This window comes from Pantherophis guttatus, chromosome 14, assembly GCF_059756535.1.
Source record: "Pantherophis guttatus breed Tessera chromosome 14, ASM5975653v1, whole genome shotgun sequence".
Classification (NCBI taxonomy): domain Eukaryota; kingdom Metazoa; phylum Chordata; class Lepidosauria; order Squamata; family Colubridae; genus Pantherophis; species Pantherophis guttatus.
Genome location: NC_142076.1, coordinates 20,572,257 through 20,588,876, shown reverse-complemented (window position 1 = coordinate 20,588,876; position 16,620 = coordinate 20,572,257). Strand labels below are relative to the sequence as shown.

General features: G+C 44.9%; 1 protein-coding gene across 4 annotated transcripts in view; it reads right to left on the bottom strand.

The window, feature by feature from the left end:
* MAD1L1 (mitotic arrest deficient 1 like 1) overlaps positions 1-16,620 on the bottom strand; it is a 350,909-nt gene that overhangs the window by 214,307 nt on the left and 119,982 nt on the right. For all 4 annotated transcript variants that reach the window (XM_087878667.1, XM_087878664.1, XM_087878666.1 and 1 more), the window contains exon 12: positions 12,017-12,157. In XM_087878667.1, coding sequence (XP_087734793.1) covers positions 12,017-12,157 — 141 coding nt within the window. The remainder of the gene's footprint in view (positions 1-12,016; positions 12,158-16,620) is intronic.

The window sequence follows — 16,620 nt, the reverse complement described above, 5'->3', positions numbered from 1 at the left end:
GGCTCCAAGAGACAGGAAGGGGCGGGGGGGAGCGTTTGAACAAAGAAAATCAACACAACCGCAATGCATAAGGCAGCTCCTGACTTCAAATAAAAACGAAATCCAGGGGCGGTTGGAGAAAGCAATTTGGCTCAGGCCGGAGAATCAATGTTCAGAGGATTTTCGATGGAATCAGCCACGTGCGCCGGAGGCTGAAGAGAAAACGGCGGCGTTGAGTGGCGGCGGTGAAAGGCATAAAAAGTCTGGATGGATTTGGACCTGAAGTTCATTTCTGGGTTCGGTTCTGAGGATGGCCGCGTTTTAAAGAAAGCTTTAGAGCAGAGGTCTTCAAACTCGGCAGCTTTCAGGCTTGTGGGCTTCAACTCCCAGAATTCTCCAGCCAGCTATGCTTAAAGCTGCCAGGTTTGGGGACTCCATTTAGAGGAAATGAAAAGATGTTCAAAGCCCACCAAGTGTTGTGGTCCGCCAGCAGCCTGCGGAGCTGGCAGCGGAGTCGGACAGCGAGGAGGCTGAGGAAGAACATGGGCCAGTCCTGGAGTCTGGGAAAGGCTCGGATGAGGGCTCTGCGTCGGAGGCAGAGATGGGGCCAGGGCCATCGGGGAGTGATGTGCGGACTCCGGAGCCTCCAGAGGCTGACAGCAGAGAGGCAGAGGAACAGGAGGAGCCTGTTCCTAGTGCACGCATGAGAAGAGCTGCCAGAAGGCAAGAACAGCTAAAGCAAAAAGGACAACTCAGGAGTAAGGCCAAGAGATGACTGGCCCCTCCCATAAGGCTTAAAAGACCAGCAACGGCTCTTGGGCTCTTTGTCAGAAAACAACGTTGATAGTTTTGTTTCTTGTCTTGCTGCATTTATTTCTTGTCGGCGTCTTCTGCTTCTGAACTTTTGCCAAGAGAAGCCTTTGGCATTTTGCCTAATTATACCAAGGTTGGTGATTAGACTGAAGAATCTGTGTTATGAAGAGTTCGTTTTGATTTAGTTTGGACTACGCTGAGAAAGAGTTAATTCTCAGCTGTTCTAATAAAGTCTTATTTGTTTTGGAACTGTTTGCGTCTAATACTACCTACTTGGGCCTGGGTCACAACAGTAAGGAGGACGGTCAGGAGAATGGATGCTACGTCTCAGGAGGTGAGGAGGAGAAGGAGCCAGGAAGATTTATCCCACAGTTTTTCTTTGAAGACGTTTTGCTTCTCATCCCAGAAGCTTCTTCAGCTCTGAAGAAGAAGAAGCTGAAGAAGCTTCTTGGATGAGAAGCAAAACATCTTCAAAGAAAATCCAGAAAGTCCAATTGCCTCTTGAAAAAGCACCTCTGAGACAACCATGTCCTGGATGACGGAGAATCTCCATAGACATTTAGGAAGGTTTATCTTGGAAAAAACATCGTGAGATGATTGAGGAGGCATCTGTTAGTCCTTTTCAAGGATCTGAACTGGTATCCAGAGAAGATCAAGTCTTCTCTAGAGATCTTAAAGGACAGGAGGGCAAATTCCCATCAGAAAAAAAAAAAACATCTCAGTGGTAGCAGCAATTTGACCAAAACATCATTCACTAAGAATGGTTAAGAATCATTTCTTATAAGATCTGGTAACAGAGACCTCCCGATCATCTGTTGGACATATCTCGATTGGGACTTCTGTATGGAGCAGAACCTGGGATTATATTTAAACAAGCATTTTACCCCCAGCGGATCCATATGGAGAGCCATTTAGAAATGTGGAATATACATAACTCATTAATATTTTTTTATGGTTCTCTTCTTGTTAAGCAACGTAAAAGTTAATAACTTGGTTAATCATTTAATTGAATAACACAACATGAATACATATAAGAGAAGTGTGGCTTTGTGTATTAATTCTTTTCTCCTCCTTCTTTTGATGTAATGAATTCTCTGTTCTGTTTTATGCAAAAAAAAAATAAAAAAAATAAATAAAGAGGGTTTGGTTTGATAAAAATCCAGTGGAACCCTGGAACAATTTAAGAAGGTATCAACTCAAGGCTGGGGCATGCCATCTTCTCTCCCCTTCACAACTTCAACACAACCTATCCCAGTGATGGCTAACCTCTTAAAGTTGTAGAAAAAAATGCTTTTAAAAGCCTCTGACGATGCCAGCTGAGTCGCGCGATCATCAGAGGCTTTTTTTTTTAACTTTTAAAAGCATTTTTTCGGCCAAAGAGGTTGTAGAAAAAATGCTTTTAAAAGCCTCTGACGATCCCAGCTGAGCCGCACGATCATCAGAGGTTTTTTTTTTTTTACTTTTAAAAGCATTTTTTCGGCCGAAGAGGTTGTAGAAAAAATGCTTTTAAAAGCCTCTGACGATGCCAGCTGAGTCGCGCGATCATCAGAGGCTTTTTTTTTTAACTTTTAAAAGCATTTTTTCGGCCAAAGAGGTTGTAGAAAAAATGCTTTTAAAAGCCTCTGACGATCCCAGCTGAGCCGCACGATCATCAGAGGTTTTTTTTTTTTTACTTTTAAAAGCATTTTTTCGGCCGAAGAGGTTGTAGAAAAAATGCTTTTAAAAGCCTCTGACGATGCCAGCTGAGCCGCGCGATCATCAGGGGTTTTTTTTTTACTCTTAAAAGCATTTTTTCGGCCGAAGAGGTTGTAGAAAAAATGCTTTTAAAAGCCTCTGACGATGCCAGCTGAGTCGCACGATCATCAGAGGCTTTTTTTAAAAACTTTTAAAAGCATTTTTTCAGCCGAAGAGGTTGTTCTCTCTCTCTTCTTTGTCAAGTGAGCCCTGATTTTTTTCCTGCTAGCCGATCAGCTGGGAGTCAGGAGGCAGCGAATAAATTGCGGGCGGGGCCAGGCAGAGGTGGTATTTACCGGTTCTCCGAACTACTCAAAATTTCCACTACTGGTTCGCAAGAACCGGGGGAGAACCGGTAGCAACCCATCACTGGTCCAGTGGGACTGTGGATAGGGAGTCGGGATTAAGGAGCAAATCTGGATAGATGCTCCAATTTAGAAGAGGGCTCAAAACCTATTTGTTTACCCAGGCCTTTTAATTAGGTTTAACCGCTTTAATATGCATCGTTTTTATATAGTGTTACTGTTTTTATTAAGTAATGTTTACGGTTTGCTTTAAAACACACTCTGGTTTTAATTGTATTTCTTGAGTGCTCTGAGCCATTAAGGCATCATGCAAATTCTCTAAATAAATAAAAGAGCTCCTTCGGTATGCAAACGTTGCCACGACCAGGAAGGAAGGAAGACATCTGCAATTACAGGTCATGGCAGACCCATTTGTTAAGGGAGGCCCTGTGAAGAATAGAGGAGGGTAGACAATCAGGGGCTTTCTAGAGCAGCGTTTGAAGGTGTGGGGACTTCAACTCCCAGAATTCCCCAGCCAGCTTTGCTACTCTAATCCCTTCTTTCCTTCGTCCCTTCTTTCCTTCCATTAGCCCTGCCTCCTTCTCTCTTTTCGTTCCTTTCTCCATTCCTTCCTTCCTTCCTTCCTTCCTTCCTTCCTTCCTTCCTTCCTTCCTTTCTTCCTCCCTCCCTCCCTCCCTCCGTCCCAGAGATTAGAATGTAGTATTGCAGGCTAACTCTGCCCACTGCAAGCAGTTCGATCTTGACCAACTCAAGGATTGACTCAGCCTTCCATCCTTCCGAGGTGGATAAAATGAGGACCCAGATTGTTGGGGGCAAGAGGCTGACTCTGTAAACCGCTTAGAGAGGGCTGGAAAGCACTGTGAAGCGGTATATAAGTCTAAGTGCTATTGCTATTTCCTTTCTCCTTCCTTCCTTCCTTCCTTCCTCCCACCCTCCCTCTTTCCTTCCTTCCTTCCTTCCTTCCTTCCTTCCTTCCTTCCTTCCTTCCTTCCTTCCTTCCTTCCTTCCTTCCCTCTGCCCACTGCCAGCAGTTCAATACTGACCGGCTCAAGGTTGACTCAGCCTTCCATCCTTCCAAGGTGGGTAAAATGAGGACCCAGATTGTTGGGGGACAAGAGGCTGATTCTGTAAACCGTTTAGAGAGGGCTGGAAAGCACTGTGCAGCGGTATATAAGTCTAAGTGCCAATGGCTATTGCTACTATCTACCCTGTTCTAATCTTCACGGGGCCTTGCTTAACAAATGAGTCTGCCATGACCTGTAATTACAGATGTCTTATTTCCTTCCGGGTTGTGGCAGCGTTTGCATACCGAAGGAGCTCTTTTATTTATGCTGGCTGGGGAAATTCTGGGAATTGAAGTCCACAAGTTGCCAAGGTTGGACACCCCTGACCTACCCAGAAAGACGTTGGGCATCTGGGTTGAGGGCTTTCTCCTCCTTCCTCGGAATTCAGAAGCTTCTCTGTTTTAATTCAAACAAGCAACGGCTAAGCAATATCCAGAGAAAACAGTGACGGAAGCCTGCTTCTTTGCCACACAGTGAAATGATTTTTAATTAAATTGCCTTTATAGCACAACTTCAATGGCCCCCACCAGACCTTCCATCATTCCACCGGCTTCAATTCCTTAAGGGGGTTTCCAAAGCGCTTTTCCTATTTCTGAAATGGATTTAGCACACGTGCCTGCAAACACACACACACACAGACATGTAAACACAAACACAGAAAGACACACACAGAGGAAGCACCATCTTGAGAAAAACCCACAATCTCGGTTTCCTGGCTTCTTTAAGGGGGAACTGCGATGCTAGCTAGCGCACAGCGGAATTTAAGCACGGCTCTGTTCTTAAATCTACGTTTAAGCCATATCTGTATTCATAGATTAAAGGGGAAAAAACAAACAAACAAACAGACCAATTAATTAGCAACGGGAAGCCGCTAAGAAAGAAACAATAGATCTCGCCCAGGTTAATTCTCTTCCACGTGTCGCTGTGCGTAAGAATACAACAGGACACATTCAACGCTTAAGAGGGGTCTGCAGGGAAAGTTATAATTACCTATTTCTGATGCACTGGAAGGAAAGCAAATTAAATTGCCTGCAAAGATATGAAAAAAACCATGTGGATTTACCGTGTTTTCCCGAAAATAAGACCCTGTCTTATATTTTTTTTTGAACCCCAAAATAAGTGCTTGGCCTTATTTTCGGGGAGGTCTTATTACTTTGGGGAGCGTGGAACAAGAGGGGGCTCCTCTTGCCGTCTTACCTGATTTCCAGCTCTGTCTCCCTAACCCTAATCAGAGGAAAAGGCGGAGACTGTGTTTAAATATTTTCGGGGAGGGTTTATTTTAGTGCATGCGCTCAAATGCCCAATTGGGCTTATTATCAAGGGAGGTCTTATTTTAGGGGAAACAAGGTAGAAAAGGGTGGCCTATCCCAGAGGTATATTTGGACTATTAAGAGGAAGGGGTGCAAAAAAGACGGGGTCTTATTGGAGAAGCTCCCCCCCCACCCCATTCCTCAACGTAGTGGAATAACCCTTGCAAGGGAAAATCAATTTTATTTCAATGGGATCAATATTGCTTCCTGCAATGCTCTTAAATCAACGATTTTATAACCACGCTACCTAAACGGAGCGCTGGATGGATAGAAGAAATTCTGCTAATTATAGAGGGATAGAATCAAGATCACACAAAGTGTTAAATACCATTTTATAAGGCCTTGGTAAGGCCACACTTGGAATCCTGCATCCAGTTTTGGTCGCCACGATGTAAAAAAGATGTGGAGACTCTAGAAAGAGTGCAGAGAAGAGCAAGAAAGATGATCAGGGGATTGGAGGCTAAAACATATGAAGAACAGCTGCAGGAACTGGGAATGTCTAGTTTAATGAAAAGAAGGACCAAGGTTGACATGATAGCAGTCTTCCAATATCTCAGGGGCTGCCCCAAAGAAGAGGGAATCAAACTATTCTCCAAAGCACCTGAAGGCAGGACAAGAAGCAATGGGTGGAAACTAATCAAAGAGAGAAGCAACTTAGAACTAAGGAGAAATTTCCTAACAGTTAGAACAATTAATCAGTGGAACTACTTGCCACCAGAAGTTGTGAATGTTCCAACACTGGAAGGTTTTAAGAAGAGGTTGGACAACCATTTGTCTGAAGTGGTGTTAGGGTTTCCTGCCTGGGCAGGGGGTTGGACTAGAAGATCTCCAAGGTCCCTTACAACTCTGTTAGTCTATCATCGATTTGAAGGCCAGCAGCCCACTTTAAATGGGGGGGAAACGGGTGCAGGCATCAACTAACCAACATCGCACCTCTTGGGGAAAAACCCGGAAACTGGGAAGATGCTAATTTTAAAGGGAGTAACAGCCGAAGTTATCTAGAATGAAGGAGAAATTTCTCGACAGCAATGAATGAGTGGAATGGCTTGCCTTCAGAAGTCGTAGGTGGTCCATGCCTCTTTTCTCAAGAAAAGAGTGGATCGATCCTCATGAGCTGCAGTGGCGCAGTGGTTAGAGTGCAGTACTGCAGGCTACTTCTGCTGACTGCCGGCTGACTGCAATTTGGCAGTTCGAATCTCACCGGGCTCCAGGTTGACTCGGGCTTCCATCCTTCCGAGGTGGGTAAAATGAGGACCCAGATTGTTGGGGGCAAGAGGCTGACTCTGTAAGCTGCTTAGAGAGGGCTGTAAAAGCACTGTAAAGCGGTATATAAGTCTAAGTGCTATTGCTATTTGTCTGGAATGGTATATAAAATCTCCTGCCTTGAGCAGGGGGGTGGACTAGAAGGCCTCTGAAGTCCCTTTTCCAGCACTGTGATTCTATGATTTCTATTTCTAAAGACAGGCTGGGTTAATGCATGCAATTCAGGGCTATTTTATGGACACAAAAGCTAGTCAAGAGTCTGGTCAAGGCAAAGGACAAAGTCATAAATCCTCCCTCGCCAGCCGATGCAGAACTTCCCAGGAGATGCTGTCCTCAACGTTTTGATTTATCCGAAGGTTTTCCTTGGAAGAAAAGCTAAAGAAATGGAACCGATGAGGAATGGAGGCGCAGGGACAACTTTAAATGGGAGGAAGGGAAGAAGCTATGACCATAATGGCTCCAATCAATATTTTATGGCTTTCAACTCGGACTGTCTAAAGGGAAGGAAACTCAAAACCTTCCCAGAGATCTGTTTTAGGTTGATCCTTGCAAATAATTCCTTGTGTGTCCAATCGTGCTTGGCCAATAAAGAATCTGATGATTTTATAAAGGTAAAGGTTCTCCTCGCACATATGTGCTACTTGTTCCCGACTCTAGGGGGCGGTGCTCATCTCCGTTTCAAAGCCGAAGAGCCAGCGCTGTCCGAAGACGTCTCCGTGGTCATGTGGCCGGCATGACTCAACGCCAAAGGCGCACGGAACGCTGTTCCCTTCCCACCAAAGGTGGTCCCTATTTTTCTACTTGCATTTTTTACCTGCTTTCGAACTGCTAGGTTGGCAGAAGCCGGGACAAGTCACGGGAGCTCACCCGGTTACGCGGCACCAGGGATTCGAACCGCTGAACTGCCGACCTTTCCATCGACAAGCTCAGCATCTTAGCCATTGAGCCACCACGTCCCATATGATTCCACAATTCTATGTTAGTAGCAGTGCCTGGATGCCCATTTCAGCAGGAAGGGAAGAATGACTGCTTAAAGGGTAGTTTAATAGGTGACCTGATATTTGAGAGCAACTGTCCCAGACAAGAGAAGGGATCAAGCAGGGAATTAGCCTGGACTCCTCGGCGGTTAAAAACGCTGAGCTTGGAGAGCTGACGGCCCGTGTTTGAGACCCGAGCTCCATGCAAGGAGGGTGAGCTCCTGTTCTTGCTCCAACTCCCGCCCATCTAGCAGTTCCAAAGCATGCAAATGCGAGTAGATAAATAGGTACCACTTTGGTGGGAAGGTAACAGCATATAGAGCCGCGGTGGCGCAGAGGTCAGAATGCAGTATTGCAGGCAGACTCTGCCCACTTCCAGGAGTTCGATTCTGACCGGTTTAAGATTGACTCTACCTTCCATCTTTCCGAGGTTGGTAAAATGAGGACCCAGATTGTGGGGGGCAACATGCTGACTCTGTAAACTGCTTAGGGAGGACTATGAAGCAGTTTATGAGCCTGAGTCCTATGGCTATTCTGTGTGCTTTTGGCATATAGCCATGCTGGCCACATGACCACGGAAAATATCTTTGGACAATGCTAGCTCCCTCGGCCAAGAAACGGAGATGAGCATCGTGCCCTAGAACCGGACACAACTGGACAGGGAAATGTTTACCTTTTTCACCTTACATAAACACAAGAGTGGTGGTAGATCTGAACCCTGTCCTGAATGCTTTTGAGCCTTTTCTGGTTTTTTTTTTTTCCCCAGGCGAGAGTAGCCAGTCTGGGAAGATTCCTGTATTAGAGGCATAAAACAATAAAGTAGCTGGTTTGAACTCTATGCGTGTGAGTCTGGTGGATCGGGCCTGACCCCAGCAGCAGACTCCGCCCAACTCTTGGGAGTAGAGAATGAGAACATTCGGTATTTGATGAGTAGAAACTGCCAGGTTCATAACGAACCAGTTAAAGAGGACGTGTGGACGGCATCTATCTCTCCCGGTAAGGAATCTGTGGAGTCTGGATGGTGTCAGCATGAGCGCATCCTGCACACCTCTCCTTGTGCTCTTCATGTTTCACACTGAGCCAAATGCGTTGCAACGAAAGGTACATTAATGGAGCTACGTTTATTGGCTTCACCTTCGCCGAGCCTATATTTAGCATCGTCGTGGTTCTCTCAAAGCAACGGTCGTAAATTTAGATCAGAGGGTGAGCCGGGCCAGCGGAGAGGCTGCTCGCAAAGAGACGACAGAAGAGCGTCCAAATACACAAGACGGATTAACTAGCCAGGGACCTGCCTCTAAATCCTGGTCTGTACATTCCTTTAAGGCAGGACTTCATCCCCACGCTGAAGGAACGAGACATCTTCAGAAATTGTTGGAATTAGCCACAGAGAGACAGGAAAGCCAACAACCAGCCTGGATAGCTCAACAGACAGAACATTGTAATTTAACACCAGCTGTCTGCAATTAAAGTAAGATCGAATCTCGCCAGGCTCAAGGTCGACTCAGCCTTCCATCCTTTCTAAGGTAGGTAAATTGAGGACCCAGTTTGTGGGGGCAATAAGCTGACTTTGTATAAATATACAAAAAGTATGAAGGCTATTGCTTAACGCATTGTAAGCCGCCCTGAGTCTCCGGAGAAGGGCGGCATATAAATCAAATTAATAATAATAAATAACCACAAGTGCAATGCAATCCTAAATTGCATTAACAGAGGGATACAATCTAGATCAAGTGAGGTACTAATACCACCCTATAAAGCCTTAGTAAGACCACACCTAGAGTACTGCATCCAGTTTTGGTCACCACACTATAAAAAAAGATGTTGAGACTCTAGAAAGGGTGCAGAGAAGAGCAACCAAGATGATGAGGGGACTGGAGGATAAAACATACAATGAACGGTTGCAGGAACTGGGCCTGGCTAGTCTAGTGAAGAGAAGGACCAGGGTAGACATGATAGCATCTTCCAATATATGAGGGGCTGCCACAGAGAGGAGGAAGGGGGTCAAGCTATTTTCCAAAACACCCGAAGGCCGGACAGGGAATAATGGATGAAACTGACCAGATGTCAGCACTTCAAGCTGCATTTACTCTAGTGCTGACATAAGAAGGAGAAGCGGAGGCGTCTGGAAAGGGACGTTTGACTTTTCACCTACTTATTTTCCCTGGAGATAATATCCCCTAGGAGATGGGATGGGAGGGGGGAAATTCCTTTGAGCTGGAGCAGTAGATTAGGGGTAGAATGACTTGGAAGATGGCTAATGAGTGCAGGGGAGTGGGGAACGGAAAGGGAAGGTTTTGGGTCTGGAAGTCAGTGTTGGCTTCGATGAGTCGGAGGTAGAATGTCGTGCTTAATAAATGGGAATTTTTCTTCAAAGACTTTGTTTGAAATGCCAATTTATTTGAGACGACCTCGAAACCTGACACCAAGGAGAGATTGGTCAGAAATAAGGAGAAATTTTCTGACAGTGAGAACAATCAACCAATGAAATAGAAGTTAGTTTCAGAAGTTGTGGGAGCTTCATCACTTGAGACTTTCAAGAAGAGATTGGATTGCCATCTGTCAGAAATGGTGTAGGGTCTCCGGCTTGGACTCGATGACTTACAAATCCCCTTCCAACTCTGTCAATCTGTATCTGTATTTCCTAACTGCCTGTTGTGGCGAAGAGGTACTGGCTCATCATTAGGTGTAGCTGAGAACATCACACTGCCTCTCGGAAATAAATTAAGACATTTGGGGAATGTCTTAATTTATTCCTCTGGGGGTTCTCCTCCTGTCTGTCCTGGGCAGCCCTTTGGAAGTTGTTGGATGGGGGGGCTAAAATCCCACTCCTTAATCCGTCTCTCTTTCTCCTTCAAAGAGCAACCGCTAACAATGGCTTGATATTGTGCTGCTTAGTCCACAACAGCTGCTACCTGGAGCCAAATTAAGGGTTGTTGTTTTTTTTAAAAAAAATTATTTACTTTTGGAAATCTTTCGGAAGAATGCGCTGGCTGTGACGGGGTGGCATGGGAGGACCGAGCGAGAAAGTTGAGGCTGAAACTTAAGAGGAATAACAACGGAATCGGCTTATCGGGAGAATTCTATTCTCTCCGAAAATGGATTTATTGAGCTACATATGAGCCAGGGTGGCGCAATGGTCAGAGTGCAGTACTACAGGCTACTTCTGCTGACTGCCGGCTGCCTGCAATTTGGCAGTTCGAGTCTCACCAGGCTCAACTCCTGGCAGTGGGCAGAGTCAGCCTGCAATACTCCATTCTAATCACTGTGGAAGGAAGAAGAAGGGAGGGAGGGAGGGAGAAAGGAAGGGCAATAGCAATTATTTATTTTATTTATTTTATTCAATTTATATCCCGCCCTTCTCCTAGTGGACTCAGGGCGGTGCACAGCCAGAACTAAAACACATATCAATACAAAATTTAAAATTATTAAAAGAATTAAATAACTGTGGCCCAAAAAAGTTAAAACATTGAAAACTAAAACCCATTTAACAATTTAAAAGCTAAAAAAGACTAAAAAGGGGGGGGGGGTTTTCACGCTAGCCCTGCTTAATGGAAAAGAAAAGTTTTTAGGGCACAGCGAAAAACCCGGAGATCCGAAATCCTTCTTAACTCTGGGGGCAAATCGTTCCAGAGAGCGGGAGCTGCCACAGAGAAGGCCCTCACCCTGGGGGTCGCCAGCCGACATTGCCTGACCGACGGCACCCTGAGGAGGCCCTCTCTGTGGGCGCGTACTGGTCGGTGGGAGGCTATCGGCGGCAGAAGGCGGTCCTGCAAATACCCAGGTTCCATGCCATGGAGCGCATGGGACCTGCGTATTAGACTTATATACTGCTTTACAGTGCTTTACAGCCCTCTCTAAGCGGGTTCAGCCATTGGGTCCTCATTTTACCCGCCTCGGAAGGATGGAAGGCTGAGTCAACCTTGAGCCTGACGTAAGCAACAGCCCAGTCAAGAAACTGCCAAAGAGCCATCCGTAAATGGTAAACAGCCCAACCAAAGAATCTCTAAGACCCCCACAGACCTGTAGGCAGAATATAAACTGACAGCCAACTGCACTCCTTGCTGGCACTGATGATGTTACCTAGTTGGGTCATGAAATGCCTGCAATAAAACGAGGAAGCTGAAAGAACAAGGACCTCACAGTTGTTCCTTCTCCTCCTCCTCTTTGCAAACCCCACTCCCTTCTAGCACTGATGATGCAACTTATTTGGGTCATGAAATGCCTGCACGAAAACAACCATGCTCAGAGAGCATCCAAAACTCCACGGTCTTCCTCCATTCCACAATCCCCACTCCCTTCTAGCAACTGATGATGTAACTTATTTGGGTCATGAAACATCTGTAAGCAAGCTCAGAGCGCACCAAGGACCCCCCAGTTCCTCCTCTTCCTCCTGCTCTTCCTCTCCAAAAACTCCACTCCTTTCTAGCACTGATGATGTTCCCTAGCTGGGTCATGAAACGTCTCCAAGGAAACCACCAAGCTCAGAGAAGCACCAAGGACCCTTCATGTCAACCCTGAGCTACAAATATTCTCCTTTATCGGCTCACCCCAATGTTTTTGCCCTCCATTACCTCCATTTCGGTGCAGTGGGCTTCCACCTTCTGCACCAGCTCCTCGGCTTCTCGCACGCGGAAACTGAGCTGCGGGGAGTGCTCCGACGGATTCAGCTCGCTATCGTAGAATTCCAGAATGGATCTCATTCCGTCACGGGCCTGGGAAAAAAGCGGAAGAAGCTGTTAAGTTTCCATCCGATGCAACCACCGAGGAGGACAAGTCAAACACACACGAGACATTTCCATTTCTCCACTTTCTTCCAATTCTCCTGCTGCTTTATGCCCACGTCTTTCCATTTTACACCGACCGTTGACTATGATAAAAGAAAATTATACGTTTACTTTATTTTTTAAAGAATTTAAGTCGCCCAATTCATTCCCAGTGACTCTGATTGGCTTACAAAGATAAAAACCTAACATAAAACAATAAAAAAGCAATGAGAACCCCCATCCCTGTTTAAAATTTATATTAAATATGATATACTTGTATGGGTAGTCCTCAACATATGATCACAATTGAGCCCCAAATTTCTGTTGCTAAGTGAGACATTTGTTAAGTGAATTTTGCCCTGCTTTACGACCTTCCTTGCAAACCCTAGACACGTGATGGCGAACCTATGGCACGCATAGCCATATCAGTCGGCACGCGAGCTCAGCTCCGGCGCAGCCTTCTGGGCCCACCAGAAGTAGGGAAACAGGCTTTATCCTGCCTCCAGAGGACCTGGGGGGGGAGCACATTTTTTGCTGTCCCCAACCTCCAGAGCCTTTCCAGGAGTCTGGGGAGGGTGAAAACAGCCTTCCCCACCCCTTGGAGGCCAGAAATGTCCCATTTGCCAACTTCCAGTGGGACAGGAAGTTGGCAAACGGGCCATTTTCGGCCTCCGGAGGGCCTCCAAGGGGTGGGGAAGGCTGTTTTAGCCCTCCCCAGACTCCTAGAAAGGCTCTGGAGCCAGGTGAGAGAGAAAAATGGGCCTACCGGGCCATTGTGTGCCAGGAGCAAGGGAGAGGCTCTTGGGTTCGTAGCACAGTTGTTAAGTGAATCTGGCTTACCCCTGGACCTTGCTTGTCAGAAGGTCACAAAAAGGCATCACATGACCGCGGGACACTGTGACCGTCATAACTATGAATCAGTTGCCAAGAAATGGAGTAGGGTCTCCTGCTTGAGCCGGGAGGTTGGACTAGATGACCTTATAAGGTCCCTTCCAACCCTGTTAACCTGAGTAAAAGCTCCTGCCCGGTGAGAATGTCCTCCTTGTATTGCCCTCAAGCTCCAGGGAAGTCCTCTATGATCTGAACTCCCCACTGATTGTCGTCTGAATTATTGAGGCCGAATCTAGCCGGTGTTTGCTAAGCTAACATCGTGAACTGCTGCTTCTCCTGGAAGTCACAGTCGCTTAGACTTGGGGAGTTGCCAAAGCCTTTTGCTTACTCAGCTGCCTCGGTCCAAGAAATGACTTATGGGGAGGGAGGATCTTACATTTCAGCTTTTGGTGAACAGACCTCCGCGTTTCCGATCTGGATTCCAAGCAGGCTTCAAAATTGGCTGTCAAGCCTCGAGGGCTTCCTAATTGTTTATCTGAGGAGGAAGAGGCTATAAATTCAGGATGGTCTGAAAAGCATCTCAACGGGTAAGCATCTCCTGCTAAAAACATCATGGAGGTCGGTGGGGAAATGTAAGAGTCACCCTATTCTCCAAAGCACCTGAAGACAGGACAAGAAGCAATGGGTGGAAACTAATCAAGGAGAGAAGCAACCTAGAACTAAGGAGGAATTTCCTGACAGTGAGAAGAATTAACCAGTGGAACAACTTGCCACCAGAAGTTGTGAATGCTCCAACACTGGAAGTTTTTAAGAAGAGGTTGGACAACCATTTGTCTGAAGTGGTGTAGGGTTTCCTGCCTAAGCAGAGGGTTGGACTAGAAGACCTCCAAGGTCCCTTTCAACCCTGTTATTCTATAGACATCAAACCGCACTTGGCATGAAACAGATCCATCAGTAACAATTAACACAACCCATCCAAGATAACTAATAGGAGAGAATCGATGGGCATTAATTGCTTTGCATTTTCTATTAATTCTATTAATTGCTTTGCCTTTTCTAATGAAAAGAAAGAGTACAATAAAAATCAGCTACAGCTCTATTCGACTTCTTATTTCAGTGACACTTCCAGTTCGTTCTCTCTTTGCAAATCGTGGCGCCCAAAAGAGCAGAAAAGGCAGCAAACAAATTTGCTAAATTTGCGTATTAATTGTGTACTTATTCATACAGTTCATTTGGGCTTTTTTTCTAGCATATTGTCCTTTTATGCTGGTTTGGCTTTTATAGTTTCTTCCACGATTCGGGCTATTTGACACTGACTGTCTAATTAGTTGTTGGCCACAAAAAATCAATGGAAACAAAATTAAAGTTACAAATCTAACTAAAGTCAATCAGATATCTGTGGGGAAAACTTGTTCCAGGGAGAAAGTTTATATAGTGTCATAATTTTATTGAAATCCTATATCTTCCTATTGACTTTTATTGTTTCAAGCGAGATGCTAGAATTATCATTTATTAGAGTCTTGCTGTTGCTTGCAGGTCAAAAAAACGGACTCTTCCTTTTATAAACAAGCTGTAATTGTCTCTTTATTGACTCATAAATCTCTAAGCTGACTGCCTTCACTACACTTCTATTATATTATGCCTTTTGCACTATTTTCCGACTGAAAATACAGCCTCTCTCCTATTTAACTTAATTTATTTTATTATTTTTTTTTAGAGAAATTGTTTTGTCATTAACGGCAAACGAGAAAGAACATAGACTGGTCTGCTTTCGTAATAACTTTTTAATGACAAATTCTAGTCACAGTTAAATTTGCTCTATTTCCACCCGAGTGAATTTCAGCTGTTAATTTAAAAGCAAACCTACAGCTCGTTCATTTTTTGACGTTAGCGAAGAAACAGGCTAAAACGCCGTCTTGGAAGACACAACGATGATGATATTTTCAGCCAAGTGTTGAAAGTACAGCACGGAAGGAGTTTTGCTTCTGAAAACTGCACTCGTACTTTGATTAATTGGCAATGATTTAAGGAGAAGATTAATATATCGTTCTCGTTATTGGAAAACTTAGCAGGGGTGCGGGGGGGAATCGCTTCTCGTGATGAGTTAAGATATTTAGCTACGATAAGAAATATTTTTAGCAAAGCATCTGTATTTTTAACTCAAGCATAAAACAGCTTTCAGAAAAATTAGTGCAATGAATCTTGATATTTCTGGATGCCAGTTGCAAAGAACGGGGGAAATTTAACTTAATCTATAAAACCGTCACCGGCTTCCAAATACACTGAATATAAGCAGAAAAATATATTTCCTTCTGAAGAAGGCTCCATTTAATTTTAGGTCAAAATGTGTTTGGCAATTAACATTTTTACACGATTGCATTTAGGACCTCCGTGCATTAAAATTCCTGCAAAATTCTTTGGTCACACACAGCAAAATTATGATGCTTATTTCTTCTTCTTCTTCTTTTTTTTTTTTTTGTAAATGCAAAGAGGGTTCTGTGGATTTAAAAAGTCTTCAAATATTGGTTTCATTATCAAATTTGAAGCTGGGGAGAACGGGGGCCCATCGGCATTGACAAATTAACCATTATGAGCAGTCCTCGACTTACAACAGTTTATTCAGTGAAAATTCAAAGTTACAATGGCATTAAAAAAAGCGACTTATGACCTTTTTCACATTTGTTTGATTGTTGGGGGCCATAGGCTGACTCTGTAAACCGCTTAGAGAGAGCTGTAAAGGGCAGGACAAGAAGCAACGGGTGGAAATTAACCAAGGAGAGAAGCAACTTAGAACTAAGGAGGAATTTCCTGACAGCTAGATTAATTAACCAGTGGAACTACTTGCCACCAGAAGTTGTGAATGTTCCAACACTGGAAATTTTTAAGATGTTGGATAACCATTTGTCTGAAGTGGTGGAGGGTTTCCTGCCTAAGCAGGGGGCTGGACTAGAAGACCTCCAAGGTCCCTTCCAATTCTGTTATTCTATTCTAAACCTCACCCCCTTCTAACACTGATGATGTTCCCTAGCTAGGTAATGAAACATCTGCAAGAAAACAACTAAACTCAGAGAATTCCAAGGACATCAGAGTCCTCTTCCTCTTCCTTCTCCTGCTCTCCTCCTCCTCCTCCTCTCCACAATCCCCGCTTCCTTGTAGCACTGATGACATTCCCTAGTTGGGTCATGAAACGTCTACAAGAAAACAATCAAAGACCCCACAGCTCTCCTCCTCCTCCTCCCTGCAAACCCCGCTTCCTTCTAGCATCGATAATGTTCCTTAGTTGGGTAATGAAACATCTCCAAGAAACCGAGCTCAAACAACATCCGGGATACAAATATTCTCCTCTGTCCATAAACTGGAACTAATCATGACTAATCTCAATAGTTTGGCTGATGCAACAGATTAAGCCCAAATGAAACAAAACACCATTACATTTGTCAGTGTAGTTATTGTGGGACGCGGTGGCGCAGTGGCTAAGACGCCGAGCTTGTCGATGGAAAGGTCGGCAGTTCAGCGGTTTGAATCCCTAGTTCACGTAATGGGGTGAGCTCTCGTTACTTGTCCCACCTTCTGCCAACCTA